The sequence below is a fragment of the Trachinotus anak genome, unplaced genomic scaffold (genome assembly GCF_046630095.1).
Source record: "Trachinotus anak isolate AG129_WGS33_773 ecotype Australia unplaced genomic scaffold, CSIRO_AGI_Tana_v1 ptg000002l, whole genome shotgun sequence".
In the NCBI taxonomy this organism is placed as follows: Eukaryota; Metazoa; Chordata; class Actinopteri; order Carangiformes; family Carangidae; genus Trachinotus; species Trachinotus anak.
In genome coordinates this window covers 12258806-12282885 of record NW_027273853.1, presented here as the reverse complement: position 1 = coordinate 12282885, position 24080 = coordinate 12258806, and the positions used below count along the sequence as shown (strand labels likewise).

Here is a 24080-nt window from a genome sequence, read left to right as displayed (position 1 = left end):
TTACAGTCTGCGTCTTCTCACCGATACGGTATAAACAAGCCATTGTCTAGTTCGGTTCCTTGACACAATCCAGACTGGTACGTTTCACTGTTAGGAGATGGTGGGTTTTAACAAAGATAAACATGTCTAACGCTAATGTGAACTGTGGATTTCATCACTTTTTACCTTTGGTACTTTCAGTCATGATAAAAAAGCATTTGGTAAAAAGCACTTTGGAACATCTACCAACCCTTGGTGTTTCCTTCAAAAGTGTATGTTTGCTGATCAGAAAAGCCAGTCTGTCAAACTGCCTTGTGGGAAGATTTTCCGCTCATTTGTCTCAAATAATTAACCCCATAGGCACCATGATACCTACTACTGACTAAAATAAGAAAATGTTCACAGTGAAATTGATGGCACAATAAGCACATGCATTTAATGTTTTTCTTTTCTTTCTTTTTTTTTTTTTTTTTTTTTTTTTTTTTTAAATTGTATAATGACCACCTTGCTGAGTTACATCGAGTGTGTTGCTTTGAGCAAAGCAAACATCTATGTTCTCTATATACTGTATGGTATGTGAAAGTATGCCAGTTATTGCTGATGAAAACTGATCTCACAATGACATACAAAACCACATTTGTGACCTTCATTTTGTGAAGCATAATGGGGAAAAAAAAAAAAAAATCAAGTCAGGTCCATTTTTATTTACATAGCGCCGGAACACAACAGAAGTTATCTCAAGGCACTTTTCAAATAGACCAGGTCTAGACTTTACTCTCTGTAATAATATTTACAGAGACCCAACAATTCCCACCATGAGCAAGCACTTGGTGACACTGGCGATGAAAAACTTCCTTTTAAGAGGCAGAAACCTCAAGCAGAACCCGATTCAGGGTAGGCAACCATCTGCCTTGACCGGTCTATCATTTGAGAAAATAAAACAAAACTTAATTTTTAAGTTTAATTTACACATTTTACACATTTTACCTTTGATACAGACGGTATTTATCCCATTCTGATAACAGCCCTGGAATTACAAGCAGGTAGACTATCTGAACCTCAATGAAGTTGTTACTTTGTATTTATACGTTAATTTGACTAACCACAAAAATATGACCAGTATAACAACATCTGTATTAAGTGGAGCATATCATGAACCAGGATTATCCAACTGTTTCTCCATTCAACCTCACCCTTTTTCAAAAGGGTGGCAGTAAGGCACCATTCTTTGCTAACTTCCTTTAAACAGGAAAGACAAAGACATATATAATAAGCATTTTCAGTGTTGGAGGTCACAGAGCATACACATGCATTTCAGCGTGGATGACAGACATTTAGACCACAAGCCATGCCAGGAATTACATGAGATCCTAAAACAAAGGGTAAAGGTGCTTGTTGGGCTGCCCTAACAGGTGCAACAAAACTTACAAAAGAGTCAGAGATGCCAGTTCATGACAGTGTGTACACACCCACACAATCCCAAGAGGAGGAGTTGTCCGGTAAAAGGTTAAACACAAACTCATTTCGAAGACAAGTCATCATCTTTATTTATTCTTTTTATTAGTCTTTGGCGTCAGTTCAATGTATAATACAAAGTGACGTTCATGTTTTCTCAGATGACTCATCTTGTGCCTGAAGATACTGTTTGACAACACTTACAATGGTCGATACCTCTGCCATGGCGCCTTTACCTGCAACAAAGTGAAGAATTACTGGTTCCACAAACACCTTCTACAGTGAAGAATGAATGATCAGTCAGTGGCCTGGAAGCAATTATTCAAATGACCATGCAAGCCCTCCATACACCCTTTAATAAACATATGCTCTTGTACATACACAGGTTTGCATATGTGGATTTGTGGCGAGTCATTGAAGTGTTTTGTTCATTACTCACCAATGACTCAATGACACAAAGCACGGTCAGGAAGCTGGCCTGTGCTAAGACTTCAAAGTAAAAGATTTACAGAATAGAGAATTTATGAAGCTATTGCGTTGAGATTAGAAGTTGGTCTAAATCTTCATTTGGTCATTTTTAAGACTTTGTTAATTGAGTACTTTATATTTTGTTTTTAAATCTTTATCTGAATGCATTTCTGTACGTAGGCGTTTAACAGGACATAAAAAAACGTACACCCTGTGGATATTCTCAAAGAGGCACTTGCACAGAAGTGTAGTCTTCCCAAAGCAGTAATCTTGACAGCAATTTGTCTTCTGCTGTACCGTCTGTGTATACCAGTCATTACTTCACTGAGCTGTTAAAACCCTTAGTACTTTCAGTCCTTTGTCAAACAATTATAACATCTTAATGGACAGATCAGGAAAACTATTCCACAACCTACACCTTGGGCCATTTACAGTGCATTTAGAAAGAATTCAGACCCTTTTGCTTTTTTTCACATTTTATATGTTGCAGCCTTATGCTAAAACAATTTAAATTCATTTTCTCCTCATCTACACTCAATACCCTATAATGACAAAGCAAAAACAGATTTTTTATGTATCACATCAGTATTCAGACCCTTTGCTTTGACACTTGAAATTTAGATCAGGTGCCTCCCGTTCCTCTTGATCTTCTTTGAGATATTACTGCACCTCAACTGGAACCACCTGTGGTAAATTCAATTGATTGGACATGATTTAGAAAGACATGCCTGTCTTTATAAGGTCTCACAGCTGGCAATGCATATCAGATCAAAAACCAAGGCATGAGATGAAGGGAACTGCCTACAGAGCAGAGACTGTGTCGAGGCACATAACTGGGGAAGGCTACAAAAACAATTTCTGCTGCATTGAAGGTATGGTGGAAATTTCCGTTATAAAGACTTGCAAATAGAAGAGTATCTTTCTGTGTTTTATTTGCCTTCAAGTGGGCAACACAATCATCAACAGAGTATCAGACTGTGTGAGTGCTGAGGTACTCTCATACTTGCTATTTATACAATACATGGTGGTGTGGCTACCCAAACATGAGCAACTGTAACTCATCATGTTTTATCATACAGTCTGCATCTGTAGCTACACTTTGATATATAGAGTACTGTCCTTGCTAATTGCCTCTTAAGGAGTAAACCTCACTGATTTACTAAATCATTGATCAAAGGTTAAGGCTGTACAGAGGTTATGGTTGTATTTCACTGTGCAAAGGGTATTGAGAGGTTAAGGCTATATTTTTCTGTACTTTTCCACTAAAAAGAGCACAGCATAATTCTTAAGTGGAAGAAGTTTGGAACAACCAGGACTCTTCCTCTTCCTAGAACTGGCTGCACAACCATACTGAGCAATCAGGGAGAATGGCCAATTGCACTTTATTTGGATATTCTGCTTACACTGCATTTACAGAGTGTTTGTAACATTTCACTAATATTTGTTGAACATTCTGATGTTCAACAATGTAATATACCAACATTTAGCCAATAATTAGTAAACCATTTAATGGTTAGAGTTGGCGAAAGTTAAATGGTTGAATCTCAACTTATAACCTGTTGAAATGTTACAAATACTCTGTAAACTCCTTGTAGTGTTACCAAAGTGCCTTGAGAGGTGACTAAGAACCACTCTAGCTGAGCTCCAGAGATCCTGTGTGGAGAAGAGATCAACTTCCAGAAGGACAACCATCACTGCATTACCCCACCAATGTGGGCTTTATGGCAGAGTAGCCATAAAATCTCCTCAGTGAAAGACACGTGAAAAGCTACTTGGAGTTTTCAAGAAAAAAAAAAAAAAGCACCTCTCTCAGACTGTGAGAAACAAGTCTGAAGCAAGCCAGGCACCGTTCACCACCTGTCATCACCAGCCCAATACCATCCCAATAGTGGAGCATGGTGGTGGCAGCATCAGGCATGGGGGTGTTTTTCAGCAGCAGTGACTGTGGGACCAGTCAGGGTTAAAGGAAAGTTGACTAGGGCAAAGTACAGAGATATCTTTGCTGAAAACCTGATCCATGGCGTTAGGTTCAACTTTTAACAGGACAATGAACCTATGCACACAGTCAAGACAACACACAAGTGGCTTAGGGACAACCCTGTGAATGTCCTTGAGCAGCCCAGCCAGAGACCTGACCTGAACCCAATCAAAGAGACACCTGAAAATGGCCAATGGTCCCCACCCAACCTGACAGAGATTGAGGATCTGCAGAGAAGAATGGCAGAAAATCCAAGTGTGCAAAGTTTGTCACACCCAAGAGGTCTCAAGGCTGTAATCACTGCCAAACGTGTTTCAACTAAGTACTGAGAAAAGGTCTGAATAATTATGTCAATGCGATTTCCTAAAATTCTGTTTATGCTTTGTCAAAATGGGGGTTTGAATGTAGATTGATGAGGGGGAAAAAATTATTTATACAATTTTAACATAAGGCTGCAACAATGCACTGTAAATTGGTTGAGAAAAGAAGAGTCATGAGACAATAAGGCTAGACAGAGACAGCACTGCTATCACAACATCTAAAGATTCAACTAATGTTTAGGCATGTTAAGCTGAACGTATGCCAGACCTTCAGGTGTGCCAAATGGCAATAAAAAAACAGACTACCTTCCACACACAAAGTCTACAATATACTGCCAGACATTACTAGATTAAAACTGCTTGTAGAAATATACTTGGCCATGCTGCAGATGACATAGCAATGATGTGTATCTGGCCTTCTATGTCAGGGATTATCTGAAGAAAGAATCTTTGGTAGGTTTACAAAGCACACTGAGCAGGTTGATATGCCCTCCCACGCTGCCAACATTTGCAGTTTCCTATGATTCATGCAGTCTCCTGCTCAGTGGTGATGTTTGTTATGAAACTGGGGACCCAGGAAGTGCTCTCTGTTATTACAGAATGGAGGGTAAGCCTTTGTTTTGCTAATTTCTCTGCAGTTGAGTTTAAGTCTGTACTAGGACACTCCACGGTTCCCCTGCACTTTGTGAAATGGTGATGGTCAAGCCCTCCTACTTCCTCTTATCAGTCTGAGGCTGTGTCTGGGGCCTTTCATTTAGTTCTGTTAGTAAAGACATAGCTCAGTTTGGTCAGCTGTTGTGCACTGTTGTGCTCTCTAAATGGCATCCTTCTGCCTAACAACTTCTTTTTCTCCATGGGGATCTGGAGCTGTTTCCAAATCAGATGGGATATATAATACTGCCAATCTGAGTCTGACCCATGGTCTTCTCTCAGTGGAATATATCTGGAATACTTCAACAGGCATCCTAGTAGGCTCAAACCACCTCAAATGGCACCTTTCAAAGGAAAGGAACAGTGGTTCTAATCCAAGCTCCTGCCCACATTTTCTTTCATGAAAAGTAGCTCATGATATGTGCAGGTAGTGGCATAAGGTAATTGGTTAATTAATGAAATTTACATGCATGGCAAATTAGATTATGGTGTAATTGGAGGACCAGGGTCTCAGAAAGGGTCATGAGGAGCCCCCATAATTTTCATGTCTACACAATGGCTATGAAACAGGTGAAACAAAACAGACTACTTGAAGTGGACGCTCAAGATTAACTTCATCACGCGTAAAAAATAATGCAATTGGATACATGCCAAATAAGGTTAGTTTGATCAATTCAGAAGGGAGAACCTGGAAATAATGCGGAAAATTTCCCAATAACCACTAAAAAGGTGTTACTGTGGGGAATAAGGTCCACGGCATATAAAGCGATGCATGTTGGACTCTACTTCAGTGTCTGTGATCATGAACCAACCTTGGATTGCTGTATTTTGCCTAAAGCAAAATAAATGTTAGAATTATACTAGACTCTGCATTGTCTCCATATGTTTCTTGACTCTTGAGTGTTTATTCTATTCACTGAGTAAATTAATATTGTTATAAAGCTGAGTGTCACAGAAGACCGGAAGATCAACTGGCTTTGTCTGAAGAGTTCTCCGGTGACAGGAGACCGAAAAAACTTTCCAAATAAGGATTGCCATTCAAAAGCTTTCTTGTAGTACTTCTCTTTATATTGGAGCCACTAAAGTGTGCTTTGTACTGCATCTGTAACCACACCCAACAGAGATGTCATAACGTACTAACTCACCTTAGAGTACACTTCTACATCACTGAAGCAAAGTGAGAAGTTAAACCAAATGGAGGAGGAGGATTTTTTTGATAAGTGGCTCTTCAAATCAACATCAACAGTCTGTTTACACATATGGAGACTTGCATCTGAAACCTGTTTTTATATATATATATATTTATGCAAAGATGGATATTTATCTGGGTGTGTTTTGTCAGTGTTTCTTGTTGCTTTTGCCATCTTTCTGCTCTGTCATGTATTTAGCTCACCTTCTGCTTATTTTACAATTACAGCACTTAAAATAACTTATTTGTCATATGAGGTAAGTGTTAGTTTTTACATCACCCGCAGACTTAAAAACTGTATATTAAATAATAAAATCTATATTTAAATGACTATAATGCAGTTCTAATCTATATAATGGAAATGTGAATAATTAATGTTATTCTAATTGTTATGGTCAAACCAAGAGGGTCTTGCATTGTGAGATTTTATAAGGTGAAAGGCTTAGATTTTTCATGGTATTAAAACCCACCTTCGTCTCCACACACTAGCTTCTTAGAAATGCAGGGGATTTCAACATATCCAAACTCCTTCAAACTGGATACCTGCTGGGCTGTAATAGGATGCTGCCACATAGCTGTATTCATTGCAGGGCAAAAGAGGAGAGGCCGAGTGGTATCCCAGGCTCTTACCACACATGTCTGCCAAATAATTTCAGAGAAATCATGGAATAAATTGTTATTTGTTGTAACAATTTGTAGGTAATCAGATAAAAGTGTCATGTTCTCACCAGCAGATTGTCACAAATGCCATTAGCAATCTTTCCAAGAGTGTTGGCATCGAGGGGGGCAATGACAAGTAGGTCTGCCCAGCGCCTTAGCTCAATGTGTAGCACAGGGTCAGATCTCTGTGTCCACATCTAGAACAGAGACATGCTGTAAGGCACACAACTAACTTACTTACTTCCTGACTACTTTTCTGGAATGCATGGTGCTGTAGACTAGGGTTTCTCAGTGTTTTCTGACCCTTAACCATGTTTTTATGTTTCAAAATTCTCATCTGCTCAGGAACTGGAAAGCTGTCATGTGAATTCTTGACAACTCATGCTACTCTAAAATCACTCAATCAGTCACTCAATGTGACTGAGCATGGCATTAGTTTATATTTGAATTTCAAGAGCATGAAGAAAGGTTCAAAGTGATTATAAAACTGGTATCGAATACCTATTTAATTCAATATTTCATAAAAAATACAAATTCTTCAAACATTAATTTTAGCTTATTAGTGGCACCAAGTTTGAGAGGACTGTCAGTTGTATACCATGACATTTGACAAACTCATTGTTACCTCCCACTCATCTTTGTCACTGTAGATTTTTACTGAAACCTCTGCAGGATTGTAGAAGTGCTTGGCATGCTCCGTAGTGATCACTCTTACATCCACCTAAACCATAAAACAAGACAGAGAAATTCATTGGGATTTTTTACAAGCACTTTAGTTTTGCTATAGTGCTGATGAGTTGGAAAACTAAAAGGAGACACCTATAAATAGCAAGTGACTGATCTTTATCTTGGGGACCATTTAATGCGTCTTTCACTTAAACATACCTTAGCAGCTCTCACAGAGTCATGTGATTAGATGTACACAATAACAGTGGGCATATAGTTTTGAATGCAATAACATGTTTTTACACCATATGACCTGTATCCCGCAGTATTTATTTATATATTTTTTGCAGCCTCTGTCATAATTTTATTATTTGCTATTATCATACCCACATACATTCATTACTTTATGTTATTACCAGAATTGAGTTTCTTGACACCTCAGCTGTAGTTTTAAGAGCTCTCACTCTCGCTCATTCTGAATTTTCCCTGCAACAATTAAGTCTAATTAAAGAGCTAAATATTTCTCAAACTAGCTGTTTCTATGACAGATATCCCACTTTTGTCCTGTCACAAAAGCAAGCAACTGTCATTTTATCAATTTAAAAGTAAACAGTGGCTACAGATGTTGCTCACTGGTGAATGGTCCACTGTAGTTTTATAATCAGTCATTACATTGATTAATTGGTTCATATTAAATCCCTCTGCTCCCTGGAGCATCAACTTAATCCAAATATCCAAATCCAGCTGTGGAGTAGCAAAGGGTTTCATTTTCACTCAAATGAAACACATATTGTTAGTTGGAAGTGTCGGTTAGAACAAATATTTCTGTCTACAGGCTTGAGTTGTAGCCATTACAAATACAATTCAGAAGAATATAAAATAATGTATTGATATTACTACTCAAATACAACAAAGCTGCATCATTATTGTGTGTCATCCTTATCTCCCTTTCTGACACTAAACCTTTTCACTGCTGTTTCGTTTCCCACTGACAGTCTATTTAGGGGTTTCATTCATATGCAGTTTTTGCTAATTCTGTTCTGTTTCAACAGGAGCCACCCTTAGTTTCATTCCAATGTACTTTGGGAGGTTTTAAAAGAAAAATCACTAAATCTGACAGTATAATAAAAGTACTGGAGCTGGTAAAAGAACCACAATGACAAGATTATACTGCAGTGATGTTGTTGCTGTGGTTTCATTGTTGCCTAACAGCAGCAACATCCCCATCTTGTGGCTAAAGTTTGCCCATGCATGCTCTGTCAGGCAGAGAGACATTAACGTTGGCGGCTGCACAGGAATAAAAAGTACTCTGCAAACGTTTTAGGCAATAAAAGCAAAAATGACTCTGCTGTCAAAATAATTCCAAGAATAGCTTTAATTTATCAATTAACTTAATACAAAGAGCAGCCAACAGAAAAAAAACGAAATCAAATCAGCATTTGGTGTGACCACCCTTTGCCTTTAAAACAGCCACTCCACCAAGCCACCAGTTCTCTCAGGTACACGTACGTGCAGTTTTTCCAGGTACTTGGCAGGTAGGTTGCTCTAAGCATCTTTGTGGACTTGACACCACTTCGGTGGATGTAGTCTGTCTCAGTGTTTTCTGTCTCTTTTTCACTTAATCAAACTGACTCAACGATGTCTGGATCAGTACTCTAAGGGGGTCATACCATCTCTTGCAGCACTCCTTGTTCTTATTTTCTCTGGAGAGTCAGTTCTTTATGACTGACTGTATGTTTGGGGTCGTTGACATGCTGGTGCAACGATAAGACGGCTCACTGATGGATAAGAAGCTTAACATCTAAAGTGCCCTAAACTTCTGCACAGTACTGTACTTGGTGCATAAGTAACAGAGACAAACAAAAGAAATGGCAAATGAAAGCAGGCTTTGAATTAAGACTTAAGAATTAAGAAATACGAAGGAGCTCACCCCAGAGAGCTGAAGAAGCTGGGAGACCAAATGAGGCAGTTTCAAGGCTGCAACACTTCCTGTTACGCCAACAAGGACACGAAACGTCCCGCAAGATTTTACCAAATCAGTTTGTAGACATGAAGCATGGTCTTCTGCCTGCATATTAACATATCAACAAGAAGAGGTAATCGGGCTGGCTGTGCCGTGCATCCGCAGACCACCTCCACTTCGCTACTTCCGTATAGTCACACCGACGCCAGCCAATCAGAGGAGAGCACAGCCAACGGCTGTGACGGCTCTGTCCCCTGCGCTATGACGTCACCGCGCCGACGGTTGAGAGAACATTCTGGGTATCCGGTGAAGACTTCCAGGTCAGTCAGCTAGCATGAAGCGGGGGCGAGCCTCCATTCATTACCCACCAGGAACTAAGCTCTTTAACAAAGCTCTATAAAAAAAAAAAAAAAGAAAGAAGAAGAAAACGCAACTATGACACTCACGCCTCTCGTTTACTGGGCTCAGCGCCATCGAGAAATTTACCTGCGAGTGGAGCTGACAGACGCTCAGGTGAGCAGCTAAGCGGACGGGACCCCCTAATTGTCAGCACTCACTTTTCATTAGAAAATTGCTTTCAGGTAGCACTTTTGAGACCGACTACAGCAGCATTTTATCACTCCAAGGGTAAATATTAAACTATGCAAATGAAGGCTGCATGTTCTTGTAAATGCCGCACTGCTGGGAAGCTGTACCATTTGCATTTAATGATAAATTGAGAGGTCCTTCTAGTTGACAGTTTACAAAGCCCTCTGCTGAGGCCTGCCATTATCTAACACCTTTGATCTCACCAAACCTGTTCAGAGATGCCCTGGATTAGTAATGTGTGATATAATTTTAATATGTGTGTGTGTGTGTGTGCAGTATCAGTCACACAGGTGGGGTCAGAGAGGGTCAGAGACAGGTGTTGCTTCAGCAAAAGGCATAGTAGTCATAAAGCTTGTTCTTTAGAGTACTGTGCATTGCTGTGCTGTTTATTTTACGGCACACAGTGGCATGATCAAGATCTCATTTAGGGTGAGGAATGTGTGAAACGGCTCATTTGACTGAGAGTTTCTTAAATCCAGAAAATTATTTTGGCTGGTAATTGAATGTCACTATGATTGTTGGATTATAAATTATTATTGTAACCTTATCTTAAGTGGTTTTTATGTCTATCTTAACAGGCTTTTTATCAGTCAGTTTCAGCATTGTCTTTGTTCTGCATTATTGTGCACAGGAAGTCATGATGCTTGAATTCTCACTTTGTAGAAGGAAGTGAACTCATCATCTGCCTCTGTTTATTTTTACAGAATATTGATGTTCGTGTACAGGAAAACATTCTTCTGTTTAGAGGTGATACACATTTCATTTTCATTTGACTATGTAAATATTCTAAAAATGTATAATTTGTCACACTATATGTTATTTTGTGTGTAGCCCAGGGCCATGGTGCAAAAGGACAAAATGAATATGAGTTCAGCTTGGAGTTTCTTTCACCAGTAAAGCCAGAGGTATTTTAAAATTGGTCATAAAGATCTACTGTTCTTTCTTACTCATGATTTCTAGTTTTGCTGACTGATTGGTAAATAAACCTGTGTGCCCAGGTAAGCCACAGGTCCACACAGCGGCAGGTAAATATTACAGTGCGGAAAGAGCAGCATGGCTGGTGGGAAAGACTCACTGTACAGGAGCGTAAACCTGTTTTCCTGGCACCTGACTTTGACCGCTGGCTGGACGAATCAGACGCTGAGATGGAGATCCGGGAAAAGGTGAGATTAAAGTGGCGTCTTTAACTCACTGGGGCATTTCTCACACAGCCATCTGCATTTGACAGCTTTGACCATTTGACAAAGTGTCAAAATTATCCTAATATCAGAACAAAAATTTTACCATTAGGAGGCAAAGACTGGAAATGTGGATGAATGTGTTTTATTTTTCTTTTTACTTTAAAAAGGAGGAGAAAAAGAACAGGCTGAAGGCTTCAAGGCATAAAGATGAAGGTGAATACAAATTTTGACAACAGGAAATGTCTATTTTAGTTGGTGGTTTCTCTGTATGTTGGTTTGTATGAATGTAATACAGATTAAGATTGATATAACTGGGAAGTACAAAAATTGAAACTCACTAATATCTTAATGCATGCCTGTTTATCTAAAGTCTACCAATAAATTTTTTTTTTGGCAGTAGACTTTGATCATAATTTTGTTCAAGCAAGTTCTTTTTCTTTGAATTGTTCCAGGGTTTGTCAGCCTGAAAACAGGATTTTTGTTCATATATAACCTGGTGCAGTTTCTTGGTTTTTCATGGATCTTTGTCAACATGACTGTGCGCCTCTTTATCTTTGGTCAAGGTATGAAACGTTAACTCTGCTGTAGCTTAAAGTCTCTCATTGTTTTTCCTTCATTGATCAGTTACTTCAGAAAAACCTGTGAAGACCAATCATTTATTACACTACTCTAATTTCAGATTCTCTCTACGACACATTTCACACTATATCGGATGTGATGTTCTTCTGCCAGATCCTGGCAACAGTAGAGGTCCTCAACGCTGCTTTTGGTGTAGTCAGAACAGGTGTTGTTCCAACTCTTATACAGGTATGGGATGTTCCTTTGCCAGAGTTTCAGCTTCATGGGGTCACAGATGTAGGCCAATACATTTTAAGTACTTATTTATCTTTAAGTGCTTTTGTGGCATTTGTTCTTTTGCTAGGTGGTTGGAAGGAACTTTATCCTCTTCATAATTTTTGGTAGTTTGGAGGAAATGCACCACCAGCCAGTTGTGTTCTTTGTTTTCTATCTGTGGAGCGCCATCGAGATTTTTAGGTAAGTATGCATCTCCCAGAGTCAGAGTCTCAAGTTTAAACAATAAATATATTAAATTGTTGTCCTACTAGTTTCATTCCACTCACTCAGAAACAATGAAGTCTGAAAATAAAACCATTATTTGCAACAAATGGTAGTTACTGTTGACACTAGTAGCATATTGTCAGTAAAACAGTAGTATGCAAATCTACCCTGTGCAGCACGCGTCTAGAGTAACCATAGACTCAACCTTACAGGAAGAAGTTTTGTTTACCAAGCAGCAGATACGTACAGAATACCAGCAGGTCATTTAGGCTACATTGTTGTGTTAAGTTGTTCCTGGCCTAAAATTAATATTATGTTCTGATTTCAGGTATCCGTTTTACATGCTGGGCTGTTTTAATACAGAGTGGAAAACCCTCACATGGCTGCGGTACACTATCTGGATACCACTATACCCATTAGGTGTTTTAGCTGAAGGTGAGCTTGTTTACTTCTCTCTGAATTAATTTCAATTCTTCGCATACAAATACTAAAATTTATCTCATCTTCTACTCTCATGTAGCTGTTGCTGTTGTACAATCCATTCCCATCTTTTACGAGACCAAACTCTTCAGCATTCCTCTGCCGAAAGCCATCGGCACCGCTATCAGCTTCTCTTACATCCTGCACATTTATCTTGTTCTCATGTTTCTTGGTAAGTCTCCATGTTGTCTCCTGATAAAACATGACTCATTTCAATATCTGAACAAATATTATGTTCTGATATCAACCTTTTGGTCCTCCTCCCCGCTCAGGACTTTTTATCAACTTTCGTCATCTTTACAAGCAGAGGAAGAGGCGTTTCCGTACCAAGAAGAGAAAAGCAAACTGAGATTCAGAATCAACAATCCTCAAACACCTTTGCTGCCTGCTTATTTCTGGAGAAACGTTTTAAATGATCCTTACAAACCATTGTTCAGTCAAATCAGTGATGTTATGAAGAAGATTTTTTTTTTTCCACTGCCTACTTGCTCACTATTTGGTCAACATGAACATCCTAAAGATGATGCAATATTTCATCACCGCACTGACAGTCTCACTTACTGGTGATTGATTTCTCTTTCTTGTGTGAATTTTGTAGAATAGTGAAGTAAGCCATAGCAAGCCACAGACCTTGAGAGATCCTGTGTGACACTGTGCTTCTTTTTCCTTTTAATTTAGTTTTTTTGGTTTTGGTTTTTTTGCAGTGGGATTTTTGGTCGACTACATAACAACAAGCACTGATCAGGAAACACTGCTGTAGTCATTTGATACACAGTAAGTGATACATAAATGAAGAAAGCAACAACATTCTCAACAAATACTGTATTTGTTATTATTCCAGATTTATGAACTTTCCCACAAACCTCAGGAAAATTGTACTAGTGACTTCTTAAATACAAAGAGTGTTTTGTGTCCCTTCTGCTCAACAACAACCTGCTATGAAGAATTTGTGTCCCTTCCTCACTCTGCTGTTTTATTATTTTGTCACATAAATTTTGATAGGAAACATTAACCGTCATTTCCCAAGTTCCTGTAAATTTGGCAGGTATTTGACATTGAATAAAAATGAAATCTAAATCTGATCAATCTGTGAAAAGATGTCCTACAAAGTAACATATAAAAAAAATATGTACACGCAAACATTTTACAAATACCTCATTATGTGTGTTTTGCCATGTTTAGGCTAAGGAGTTTTAAGTTATCCATCACAACTCATTTCCACAAACTTGAAGTGGCTCCTTTGATAAATTCTTCAAACAGCAGCCAGCATACACCAGGAGTGTCTCCACATTGGTCCACACAGGCTGAGGCTGCTATATTTTAGTCTATTTTTACTAATTCTCATGTGGCTCAGCTTGAGAATTCAGTGTGCATGGGGGCAATGTTGTGATCAAATGCAGCATACTGGGAATCGCCAGTGCTGGCCAGTTTGAGTTGCTGTGCAGCGTGAGAAAGCTGGAACGCAGCATCAGGATGGGCCGAGTCTGGCAACAAAGTGCACTCCCTCTCCAGCAGATCGGCCACTCCTTTCAGGAGCTCCCAGAAACCGAAAGCCAAGGCAGCCTTGCGCAGACGGTTGAGCTCCTGAAAGACACAAGTACAAAACAGTTGTTTAAATTATGAAAGAAAAATATCATAGTTAAGCTGTATGTTTGAGTTTGAGGAGTTGTCAGTCAAACCTACCTTATAGAAAGTTTGAGTTTTATCTGGTAATTTTCTTGCATTCCTCAGAATCTTCTGCACATCAGTCTGTACAATGACAAACAAAAATGACCCTCAAAATGTTTGTAGTCAACAATGATAAAGTTCTACACTAAGGAATAATCGTTCAAGACTTCCTTCAAACTCAACACATTCAAGGCTCTAATGATATGTCTCACTAACTACACATTCATAACATTTTCAGATCATACAGGATGAATGGTAGAGATGAGAGAGATTCCCATATTAATTTGTGAGTGTCGACATCACCAGAACAGTTTTATGTTTACAGAGTTAACTGTGTGAGGGTTGAAACATTCCATTTACAATGTAACACCATATCCATTCAACGTGGGTGTAATGAAGTTTTTACAACAGATTCTGGATAATATTAAGCGTCCATTACAAGTTAGAAAAACTATGATATAATAGTAATAATAAATAATAATATAATATCTCAGTATGTTTATGTTATAACCAGTATGAAGTGACACTTAATTTGTCTTGATGATTTCTATATCAAATTTGTGAATATTGTTAATTGCAATAAGTCCTACCTGCAATGCTTAAGTGAACACAATCTCCAAACTTCTTCTGAATTACCATGGCCTCTACACCACTGAAAACTGAGCGCATCCTGAATATTATGGTGGCGTTTTCATTTTCTAAGAAGGTATTTTGTCAGATACTTTTGCGGAATTAAAAGCTACAAAACTGATCTTATTTTTGCCATTTCTCCAACGACTTCAACAAACAACAGTGCTCTGATACAGTGATTATACTGTACCTGTAGTCCACTGGCCTTTATCCACACAGTAACATTCTGAGCATAGCTTCGTTTGACCTGTGGCTGTACGGGAAAAGGACTCTTACTGTCATCCTCTCCATAGGGATTCTCTGCAGCCTCTGAAATACCACAAAGGTCATGAAACACCTAAGTGAAGTCAGTAGATCTATGGTATCGTGATCAAAGCAGTTCAACTTTGTAACACATTTGTGTAAATAATTAACTGCTTGATTATGTACACATACAAGTTAAAAGAGGCCTTTGCTCTTCAGGAAAAGATAGTCGTTTACCCGCAGTTTCACAATATCCAAAAAATTTGATACTCTTAAAAAAAAATGCCTAAATGAATTAGCAGAGAGTTTATAAACAGTATGCTTAATAGACTCTGGGAGTTTGCTGTAAATATACAGAAAACTAGCCATTTGCTTGTGTGTCAAGTCTGTGACAGGTTACCTGAGATTGGTCCCAAATGTGAGATCTTGCCCAGCCAAGGCAGAGGCTCTGAACCAGGTTCAAACAGAGACATCATCAGATTTGATTTCTTTTTACTGTCTGCTTGGGAGTACAGCATGCCGTACCACTCTGGCCTGGGAAAAAAGGAAACTAGATTTAAGTGATTTGTTCATAAAATGTATTAACTCATTTCGCTACACAGGTGTCTTGATATTTAAATGCACTAAATTCTTTCAAATAAGTTAAATAAAATCAACTTTGTTGATTCTCACCCCAGCTGGACCAGTGCCACCATTCCCTCAACTTTCAGACTGCCATGTAAAAGCACACAAAAATTTGGACTTTTGCCTGCCATCTGACTGGCAGAGGGTTCCTCCTCAAGCTCATCTGTGGCTCCTGTGCCAACTTCATCCACTTCTGAAATCAAGTACAAATAAAATAGGTTGATAATACCATAAAATCTGACATGTATACTGAGTTCATTGATTTTAGTTCTCAAAAAAAGGTGTTTTTACGTTAAATATGGAAAAACATCAGAAGAACATAATCTGTGCAAAAACTGGATTTTAAATATTATTTGTATCACTAACAATCTAGTTTACTATTTATTGGGTTTTAAAAAATGTATTTACTCTTATTTCTCTTGTGCATTATCATCAGTCTAATATTTTCTCCTAATTTTTTCTTCAATATTTATTACTGAAAACACAATCTGAACTGTCCTCAAGGCAAAAGGACAAAGTTGAATATAAACCATAGTGATCACTGTTTTCTTGAAGGGGACAACTTTTGTATGTGGGGCAAACAATAACATTGAAATTAAATTGAATACGATCTGCTCCTTGAAAGAAAAGCTGAGTGTTTTCTGTGAAAATGCAGCTGTTTTGTCAATGAATATTTAGTTGTTGTTTTTTTTAAAAACACTATAAAAAATGTCAGCACTAACCTTTGTTTACAGCAATAGGCAGTACCAAGTGTCTGGATATAACTGGAGGACTGGAAATATCAGCGATTTCAATGAAGCCCACAATTTCCAAATCTGAAAAAATGCAAAACAGAATGAAAATTTGTCGGAAGAAAGGTGTTTAAACTCTAAATCAATAAATTTGAAGTTGGCTGGGTACCTGCGCTGACTGTTCGTGGCATGGGCTCCACCTCTTCATCCACCACGATAGGCTCAGGTCGAGGGAACACCTGAACATCTGAGGACAGGTTCCCACAGTGCAGGACCGCATAGAAAGGAGAGTATGCATAATCAATCAGCCTCCTGGAGACATAAAAAATTTTAAAAAATGTTAAATGGTACAAAATGTGCCTTGGTAAATATATAAAGAAATGATGAAAAAGTACAGTTTATTTCCCCAATTAGAGTCATACCCAAACATGGCCTGTACACTCTTCATGCAAAGTGGTCCCTCCACAGTGAAGATCTGTCCATCCCCTCCACTGAGACGAAGTAGTTCCTCCAAGTTGTCCATGGCATCGGTCATCTGTAACTATGATTACAGAGGACACTGGGTTGCATTTGTTGCAGCTTTGTTGCCAAAATCATACACGGATGATATGGTGCACATTAGAGAAAACCGAGGAGAGGCTGCATATAACACTCACTTTAGGTCACATATTGGCTTCAGTCATTTACTCGCTGCTTTAATGATTAAGTCACCTCAGGTACTTCACCATGCAAACCTTGTATTCACACATATTCTTATTTACAATCAACAAACCACTATCTCAAAGAACTGTGGTAGAATGTGCAGACATTCCCATCTTATAACACTTCCATCCCAATTCAGGGGATGAGACATGAACAATTTCCAAGTGTGCATTGTCATCTGAACAGTAAAACTGAAGACCCATATCCACTATAGTCACGAGTCACAGTAAAATTACAGTCAGTGACATTTTATGAACACAAACATGGATATTCATCACCATGGATCTCTGAATTCTGAGTCTCTCGGCTCAAAAAGGCAGATAGAAAGAACTGTCAACTGTCATATCTAAGATATAAAGGCCATCGCCTCAGATCCTGTATATGAGCAGCTGCTTCTGGTTGCATGGTTTCTGATGTAATTCCCTTTTTGGTATTACAGTAACTGAGTTTGGATAAATGTGAAAGTAAATAGAAACAAACTGTTACACAGGCATCCAAAAAAGGGTGAATCAATACCTCCTCTGCATTGGCTATACACATGATGAACAGTTTGGTAGGGAAAGGGAAAGGAAGTGGGAACTTCTTGTCATCCCCACGCTGCTTCAGTGTTTGGAGGGAGTGCCGTAGAGAACCCTTTCCAATACCCAGAGATCCATCAGTAATCAGCATCACCTATTGGACATAAGAGGAAGGTATATAAACATAACCGGATATATTAATGTAACGTATATGTGCAGATAGCTGAAACCACTTGTCGACGGCACACAAGCTTTACTAAATCAAGAATAAATTCAGAGATGTGATGATATTGTACAAATACCTGACATGGACAGGCACTGCCCCATTCCTGTTGAACCACGTTACTGACTCCATTAAGAGCTGACTCAACACAGGTCTTGTCATAGTCTTCCAGGCTGCTCAGAGCCTCCTGCACAGAAAAAGATATTAATTAAATAATCCCTCAAAACTCATCCCCCGAGTCTTCAATTCTTGAGGTCAAACTCATTCTTGAAGTGATGATTCAGACGAGGTTAAACATGCTTCGATTTTTCCTCTAGGCTTCTCATATGAGGCACACTTTACCTGTAATGCATTGTAATCCCTGGTGAAAGGCACTAGGAGCTCCCAGAGGGAAGAAAAGGCCATGAGAGCTGTGAACTCCAGGCGGTAGTTTGAGGCCATGTGTTCAAACAACATGTTGAGTCCATGGACAGCCAGATTCTTTCTCTGAAACTCCTCGTTGCCATCCAGTGACACTGGCCGTGTCATGGACAGAGACACGTCCATTAAGACCACGGTAGGCATGGCTCGCTGCTTATATAGACTCTCAATAATGTGGTGGACTTAAAACACCCTCCAGCGTGCTCCCGCTGAAGGAAAAAAAAGGCAAAAGAAGGTGACTTTTGTGAGAACACCAGTACAAAGTTGGTATTTAACAGCTGCTCCTCCTGTCTACGGAGGTGATGTTAAAAGGAGCATTCATTAGTTATTTCGCTGCAGTTGCAGCAGTAATGTCAGCGCCAGTGCCGGGGGTTACACTGGAGTTAGTTTACACCAAACAACAAAGATATAAGGTCGTTAAAGATACAAAAGAACTTCTCCCAGCAGAGGACTGTTAGCTAATGTTGGCTAAATCACGGTAGCATCCTGCAACACAACGCCGGAAGACCCAACTGAAGAAAGGTCCAGGTTACCATTTAACGAATGTGATAAGATGAAAATCCATAAAGTGAATACCTACAACTATAACATGTAAGTAAATAAATAAATAAATATATTTATGTACGTGCCATTCAATGATTCACTCGCCATCCACTGTTTGTGTTGTCGTGTGCACCACCACTTCCGTCCGGGTGAAACCAGTGTATGTTTCCGTGCGTAGTTCTTACATAAGGGAAACTGTATGTTTTCGCGGTCAAAGACCTACATAAAAATGAACTGGGAAAATCATCAGTAATTTCAACAATACGGCCATTGGCTCATGCACATTATAAATATAAGGCTGAACTTTAGTTGCCATTTCAAATTGTGATATGTAAGGGGGAAAAAACTGATCGACATGAGTTTTTTTTGTTTGTTTTTTTGCCATAACTGCAAGACTTGAAAAAGTAATGCGTGGAAAAATTTCTCCCCAAGAAAATCTCAACCTTATTGCATCTATCGTCCCGGTTAGAGCCCTGGATTTTTAATAATTTGATAGGTAGTTTTGTGAAGAAACTGCCCGATCTGCTTATTTAAAGGTAAGACAGCTCACACTGCGTGTTTCTGGCTGTTAAATAAAAAATACTGTAAATGTATGACAGGCTGACGACGATGAAACACTGTTATAATCTTCCTAAGGCTTAAAGTATGATGCATATGTTGAAGACTTGTCCAACGTCCCCCAACTTTGCTTTTGAAATTGTTTGGCAAGCCTGCATCTGTGATTAAAATGCTATTTTGTTTTGTTTGTTGCCATTGTAATGCATTGTCTTAATAGAACTGAATTGCTCCACCTACTGTCTAAATATAATTTTATCTCGATTTTATCTTTCATTTCAGCTTTGCTTTTCATTTATACTAAGCTGGATGTTGTAGTGATCGAAGAATGTGACACAAGTCACACTGCTGAACTTTTGGATTCCTTCACTAGATGATCTGCTAGTGAGAAAGCTGGACTTCATCACTGTCCACTAATGCAGTTTTGTTTTTTGTAGACAATACATGTGCTTCTGTGGGGCAAAATGAAGCTGAGCTGTTTTCTGTTTCTCTCTGGGGTTTTCCTCTGTACCCTCTACCAGCTGGCCGTCAGTGCCAGACTGTATGAGCCTTTGCCAATGCCTGAGTTTGGAGGGGATTTTGGAGAGGATTTAACAGAGGGGGTTCAGGAGGCTACAGTAGAGACTCAAGGGCTTGAGGAGCCTGCCATTGGAGCACATGAAGTAAAGCCCATAGATCAAACCACGCTTGAGATAAATATAGTAAATCATCTGGATACAACTTCATATTTGAAATCATCCACCCCCACTGAATCTTCACCATATGCCAGTGAAAGGCATGAATACCCTAAAGATATCTTCTCTGTTGAAGACCGCAGACGTGGCTGGGTGATCCTCCACATTTTTGGGATGATATACATGTTCGTGTCACTTGCGATTGTGTGTGATGAGTTCTTTGTTCCTGCGCTGGGAGTAATCACAGACAAATTAGGCATCTCTGATGATGTGGCAGGAGCCACCTTCATGGCTGCTGGAAGATCCACCCCTAAGTTTTTTGCTTACTTAATAGGGGTCTTCATCGCCCACAGCAATGTGGGCATTGGTACAATAGTTGGTTCAGCAGTTTTCAACATTTTGTTTGTGATCGGAATGTGCGCTGTGTTTTCTCGGGAAGTACTTCATCTAACCTGGTGGCCACTTTTCAGAGATGTATCCTTCTACATATTTGACCTCATCTTGCTCATCATCTTCTTCTTGGATAATGTTATAATGTGGTGGGAGAGCATGATGTTGGTGGCTGGTTATACTTTCTATGTGATTTTTATGAAGTTTAATGTGCAAATAGAGCAGGCCTTCAAGACCCAACTCCACAAACACAAGAATATTGTTAAAGTCATTGCTGTGGAGGAACCTGAGACGGTAAGCAATACTGTGACAATCTTGTATTTGTTTTTCTTTTTTCAATTGTGGAAGAAATCTTAAAGATCAGGTACTATGGAACCGCTTCCAGCCATTCAACCAAAGTGACCAAATGCTTCTAAGCATATTGGCTTACTTAGATGTTACAACACTGATATATCATTGTTGTTGATCATTGACCCCCCCCCCCCCAAAAAAAAAAAAATGACATGAGTAAAGGCATTGAGGAACAAAAGTTGTTCAGCCTTAGCAAATGAATCCTGATACTTCTACTTCTTTACATCAAATGTTGGTTCCTAGGTGGAGACACCTGCAGGAGAGGATGTGTTAGGAGGCTCAGGAGAATCTGGCAGCAATAAAGCAGAAAACAATAAAGATATTGTGGAGTCCCCTAAAAATGTCAATGATTGTGAGAACAAAGAGGAGGAGAAACAAGAGAAAAAGGATAAGCCCCTCTCTTTAGAGTGGCCTGACACACGAAGTAAACAAGCCACCTACCTCTTCCTGCTGCCTATAGTCTTCCCTCTGTGGCTCACAGTTCCTGATGTTCGCAAACAGGTAAGTCACAGATTCATTTCTGAGATCAGCTGTGCAACAAAGGCCAAAACTCTGCATTTTTGCTTTTGTCCAACAGAAATCCAGAAAATCCTTTGTGGTCACCTTCCTTTGCTCTATTCTGTGGATTGCCGTCTTCTCCTACCTCATTTTATGGTGGGCCAATCGGGTCAGTAAAATTTAGAGGTGACATTTGAGATGCTTTGCATTATTTTCTGGTTGTGGATACAATCACTCAACAACCTTCACAAAAACTTTAAACTTAAATTAACTTAAAATCAGGCTATAGTATATCCTTAAAAATACTTTCAAAAGGATTGGTGTAAACAGGAAACTGAGTGTAAAAAATTAAGGTATTTGGTTTTAGCTTCTATTCAGTCTGAATGCTTGTTTACTCTTGTAGATAGGTGAGACTATCGGCATCTCACATCACATTATGATCACCCTGGCTGCAGAGACGTCCATCCCTGACCTTTTTACCAGTGTGATTGTTGCACGTAAAGGTCAGGGGGACATGGCCATGTCTAGCTGTGTGGGCAGTAACATCTTTGACATCACTGCAGGGTGAGTTTCTATAGCCTGATGTGTCCTGGCTAAAAAACAAATGCTTGTTAATAAAGAGTGGACAGGTTTCTTCATCTACCTTTCTCTGTTTCTGGGTGTTTCTTGCTCTTTTCCCTTTCAAAAGTCTGCCAGTCCCATGGCTTCTGTACTCATCCATTCACGGTCTGGCTCCAGTGGCTGTCAGCAGCAATGGGCTCTTCTGTGCCGTCATGCTCCTCCTCCTCATGCTCCTCTTCATCATCATCATTGCATCCTGCAAGTGGAAGATGAATAGGGTGCTGGGTATCATCATGCTCCTGCTCTACTTTCTCTTCCTGGTGCATCATGTGATGGTGCATTAGCACAACATTAGGGACTGTAAGAAGCGACAGTTGAATGGACAACTACGGCATGATGTGTATGACATAGATTCTATCTTGGCATTTCCTGCCGTTGCAGTAACTGTTTGCTATGTGAGAACGACTGGTTTGCCGTTGTAAACGCTTCGGCTGCAACAGTAGGAAGTGTCAAGATAGAATCTACGTGATACACTTAACACATCATACAGTCCCTTCAGCTGTCACTGCTTAAAGACCCTATTAACTTCCCTGTTACTGTGGGCAAAAGGGCTTAAAGTTTTTGTTTATATGGTCATGAAATTGCCTGCTGCAACATTGTCTACTACCAAAATCTGTGATTTAACATGAAAGACATGAAATGTAGTAGCAGAGACGTATTTGGTCATTTTCACCCTTCTGCTTCCTATGTCAATTCTGTTTCTATTTTAAATAATATGACTCACCATAAGATTGTATGTAATATTTATCCATATTTTTTACATCAAAAGTATAGTCTTTTTTTAAAATAACCTAGATACTCACTTGCTGGATCATATTAATTTTTACTGGTTCAAATGCAAGGTGACCAACAGACATGTCAAAAGTTTTATTTTTTCCCATTTCTTTTATCTCTCTCTACAGTAGTCATATCTTGTGCCTAATACCTTTACAGCAATTGTTGTTCACTTTCTCACTCATTAAATTGTTTTTTTATTTCTTGTTTTACTTATATTTGTTGTCTTTAAAAACATTGTATTCCTTATTAATCTTAAGCAATAAATTCATGCTATAAACAACATTCGAATTTCATGTATGTCATAGTGAATTGGATTTTTAATTTCTCTGTCTTGAAATTAAATGCCAAAATTGGAGGCAAGGGGGCTGGTGTGGTTGGCTTCTGATGTTCACAGTAAACACTCTGTTGTATCGTATTTACCTTTAAGAGAAGTACAGAACAAAATCTTGCATAATATACAGTACATCTGACCAACTCTTACATTTTCGAGATTTGTAGATGTCCCCAACTACATATTTGTAAAAATGATGAAGACATTATATTTGCTCAAACAAATTATAAAGTTAAAGTACAAGTTAAGATGGATATTTTATATTAGGAAAATATCAGCATCCAGAAAATACAACTAACTGTTAACTTAGTAATTATATTTGGTAAATTTCATGTTTTCCAAATCTCTCCCCTCTTTTGAATTATTTGTTACTGAGTTTGGAAAGTCTATTATAGGTTATAAATAATAATAAGTGTGTAAATTTCAGTTTCAGGAATTATTCAAAGAGATCTGATAAAGATAACTTCCTTTTGCACTGTATTCAATAAATTTTTCACTCATTATTTATTTTCAGTATTATCCTATTTGTATTTCATCTTGTTTTTTTCCTTCACTGACATATAGACATATACATTTATTTAATGTATAATATAAGCACTCTGTATTTTACCATTTTTATATATTTTAATAATAATGCAGTGGATGTCTGATTTAGGATCTTCTGCGTGATGTATATCAATCACCAGCACCACCTGCTGGACAAAAACGGAAAGGTACAGAAGTAAACATAACCCTATACAACAAAATGAATGAACTTGATATAAAATAATTAAAATATTATTGTTGTTTTCGACAGTTATATTTTTGTCATTTCAACACTTTTCTTGTAGTTTCATCAATTATTAATGTTCTGTACCAAGGACCAGCCTTAATATTTAGTTCAGTTAGAGTAGCTTTAAAAAAATAATTAATTTGTACAATCTAGATGAGACATTAATATTCAT

General features: G+C 38.6%; 4 protein-coding genes across 5 annotated transcripts; 2 read left to right on the top strand and 2 right to left on the bottom strand.

The window, feature by feature from the left end:
- Positions 1-1517: 1517 nt before the first annotated feature.
- Positions 1518-9538, bottom strand: ppcdc (phosphopantothenoylcysteine decarboxylase). The gene is made up of 5 exons (XM_071498260.1): positions 9297-9538; positions 7326-7421; positions 6769-6897; positions 6511-6679; positions 1518-1670 (listed from the first exon to the last, which is right to left on the bottom strand). The coding sequence occupies exons 1-5, from the start codon at positions 9438-9440 to the stop codon at positions 1582-1584; spliced, it is 627 nt and encodes a 208-aa protein (XP_071354361.1). The 5' UTR covers positions 9441-9538; the 3' UTR covers positions 1518-1581.
- A 75-nt stretch (positions 9539-9613) lies between these two features.
- On the top strand, positions 9614-15056 carry hacd3 (3-hydroxyacyl-CoA dehydratase 3). Its single transcript, XM_071498248.1, has 12 exons — positions 9614-9842; positions 10622-10664; positions 10749-10822; positions 10916-11080; positions 11266-11311; positions 11551-11661; positions 11778-11905; positions 12021-12133; positions 12486-12592; positions 12678-12809; positions 12910-14595; positions 14631-15056. Exons 1-11 carry the CDS (start codon positions 9765-9767, stop codon positions 12984-12986), a joined length of 1074 nt encoding a protein of 357 aa, XP_071354349.1. The 5' UTR covers positions 9614-9764; the 3' UTR covers positions 12987-14595; positions 14631-15056.
- On the bottom strand, positions 13445-22189 carry ints14 (integrator complex subunit 14). 2 transcript variants are annotated; one of them, XM_071498236.1, is made up of 13 exons: positions 22051-22189; positions 21134-21198; positions 18319-18605; positions 18056-18163; positions 17752-17907; positions 16956-17074; positions 16703-16845; positions 16525-16617; positions 15851-15995; positions 15579-15712; positions 15126-15244; positions 14321-14386; positions 13445-14221 (listed from the first exon to the last, which is right to left on the bottom strand). In XM_071498236.1, the coding sequence occupies exons 3-13, from the start codon at positions 18538-18540 to the stop codon at positions 13988-13990; spliced, it is 1539 nt and encodes a 512-aa protein (XP_071354337.1). In that variant the 5' UTR covers positions 18541-18605; positions 21134-21198; positions 22051-22189; the 3' UTR covers positions 13445-13987. The 2 variants fall into 2 exon arrangements, with proteins under 2 accessions (XP_071354337.1, XP_071354331.1); XM_071498230.1 differs by lacking the exons at positions 21134-21198; positions 22051-22189 and adding an exon at positions 19026-19165.
- LOC139632916 (sodium/potassium/calcium exchanger 1-like) lies at positions 18795-22312 on the top strand. Its single transcript, XM_071498200.1, has 5 exons — positions 18795-20852; positions 21153-21410; positions 21487-21576; positions 21811-21971; positions 22096-22312. The coding sequence occupies exons 1-5, from the start codon at positions 19959-19961 to the stop codon at positions 22310-22312; spliced, it is 1620 nt and encodes a 539-aa protein (XP_071354301.1). The 5' UTR covers positions 18795-19958.
- Positions 22313-24080: the final 1768 nt, after the last annotated feature.

Bases quoted from the DNA above. Each gene is read 5' to 3' on its own strand.
- hacd3 (XM_071498248.1), top strand. From the start codon at position 9,765: ATGACACTCACGCCTCTCGTTTACTGGGCTCAGCGCCATCGAGAAATT. The intron at 9,843-10,621 runs GTGAGCAGCTAA...TTATTTTTACAG, and splicing joins TGGAGCTGACAGACGCTCAG to AATATTGATGTTCGTGTACA. The intron at 11,906-12,020 runs GTATGGGATGTT...TTCTTTTGCTAG, and splicing joins TTGTTCCAACTCTTATACAG to GTGGTTGGAAGGAACTTTAT.
- ints14 (XM_071498236.1), bottom strand. From the start codon at position 18,540: ATGCCTACCGTGGTCTTAATGGACGTGTCTCTGTCCATGACACGGCCA. The intron at 17,075-17,751 runs GTATTGATTCAC...CTGTAATCATAG, and splicing joins GTATAGCCAATGCAGAGGAG to TTACAGATGACCGATGCCAT. The intron at 14,387-15,125 runs GTACAGTATAAT...GTCATTGTACAG, and splicing joins TAAAGGCCAGTGGACTACAG to ACTGATGTGCAGAAGATTCT.
- LOC139632916 (XM_071498200.1), top strand. From the start codon at position 19,959: ATGAAGCTGAGCTGTTTTCTGTTTCTCTCTGGGGTTTTCCTCTGTACC. The intron at 21,411-21,486 runs GTAAGTCACAGA...TTTGTCCAACAG, and splicing joins TTCCTGATGTTCGCAAACAG to AAATCCAGAAAATCCTTTGT. The intron at 21,972-22,095 runs GTGAGTTTCTAT...CCCTTTCAAAAG, and splicing joins ATCTTTGACATCACTGCAGG to TCTGCCAGTCCCATGGCTTC.
- ppcdc (XM_071498260.1), bottom strand. From the start codon at position 9,440: ATGCAGGCAGAAGACCATGCTTCATGTCTACAAACTGATTTGGTAAAA. The intron at 6,898-7,325 runs GTAACAATGAGT...TCTCTGTTCTAG, and splicing joins GTGACAAAGATGAGTGGGAG to ATGTGGACACAGAGATCTGA. The intron at 1,671-6,510 runs GTGGGTTTTAAT...ACTTTGTTGCAG, and splicing joins GCTAGTGTGTGGAGACGAAG to GTAAAGGCGCCATGGCAGAG.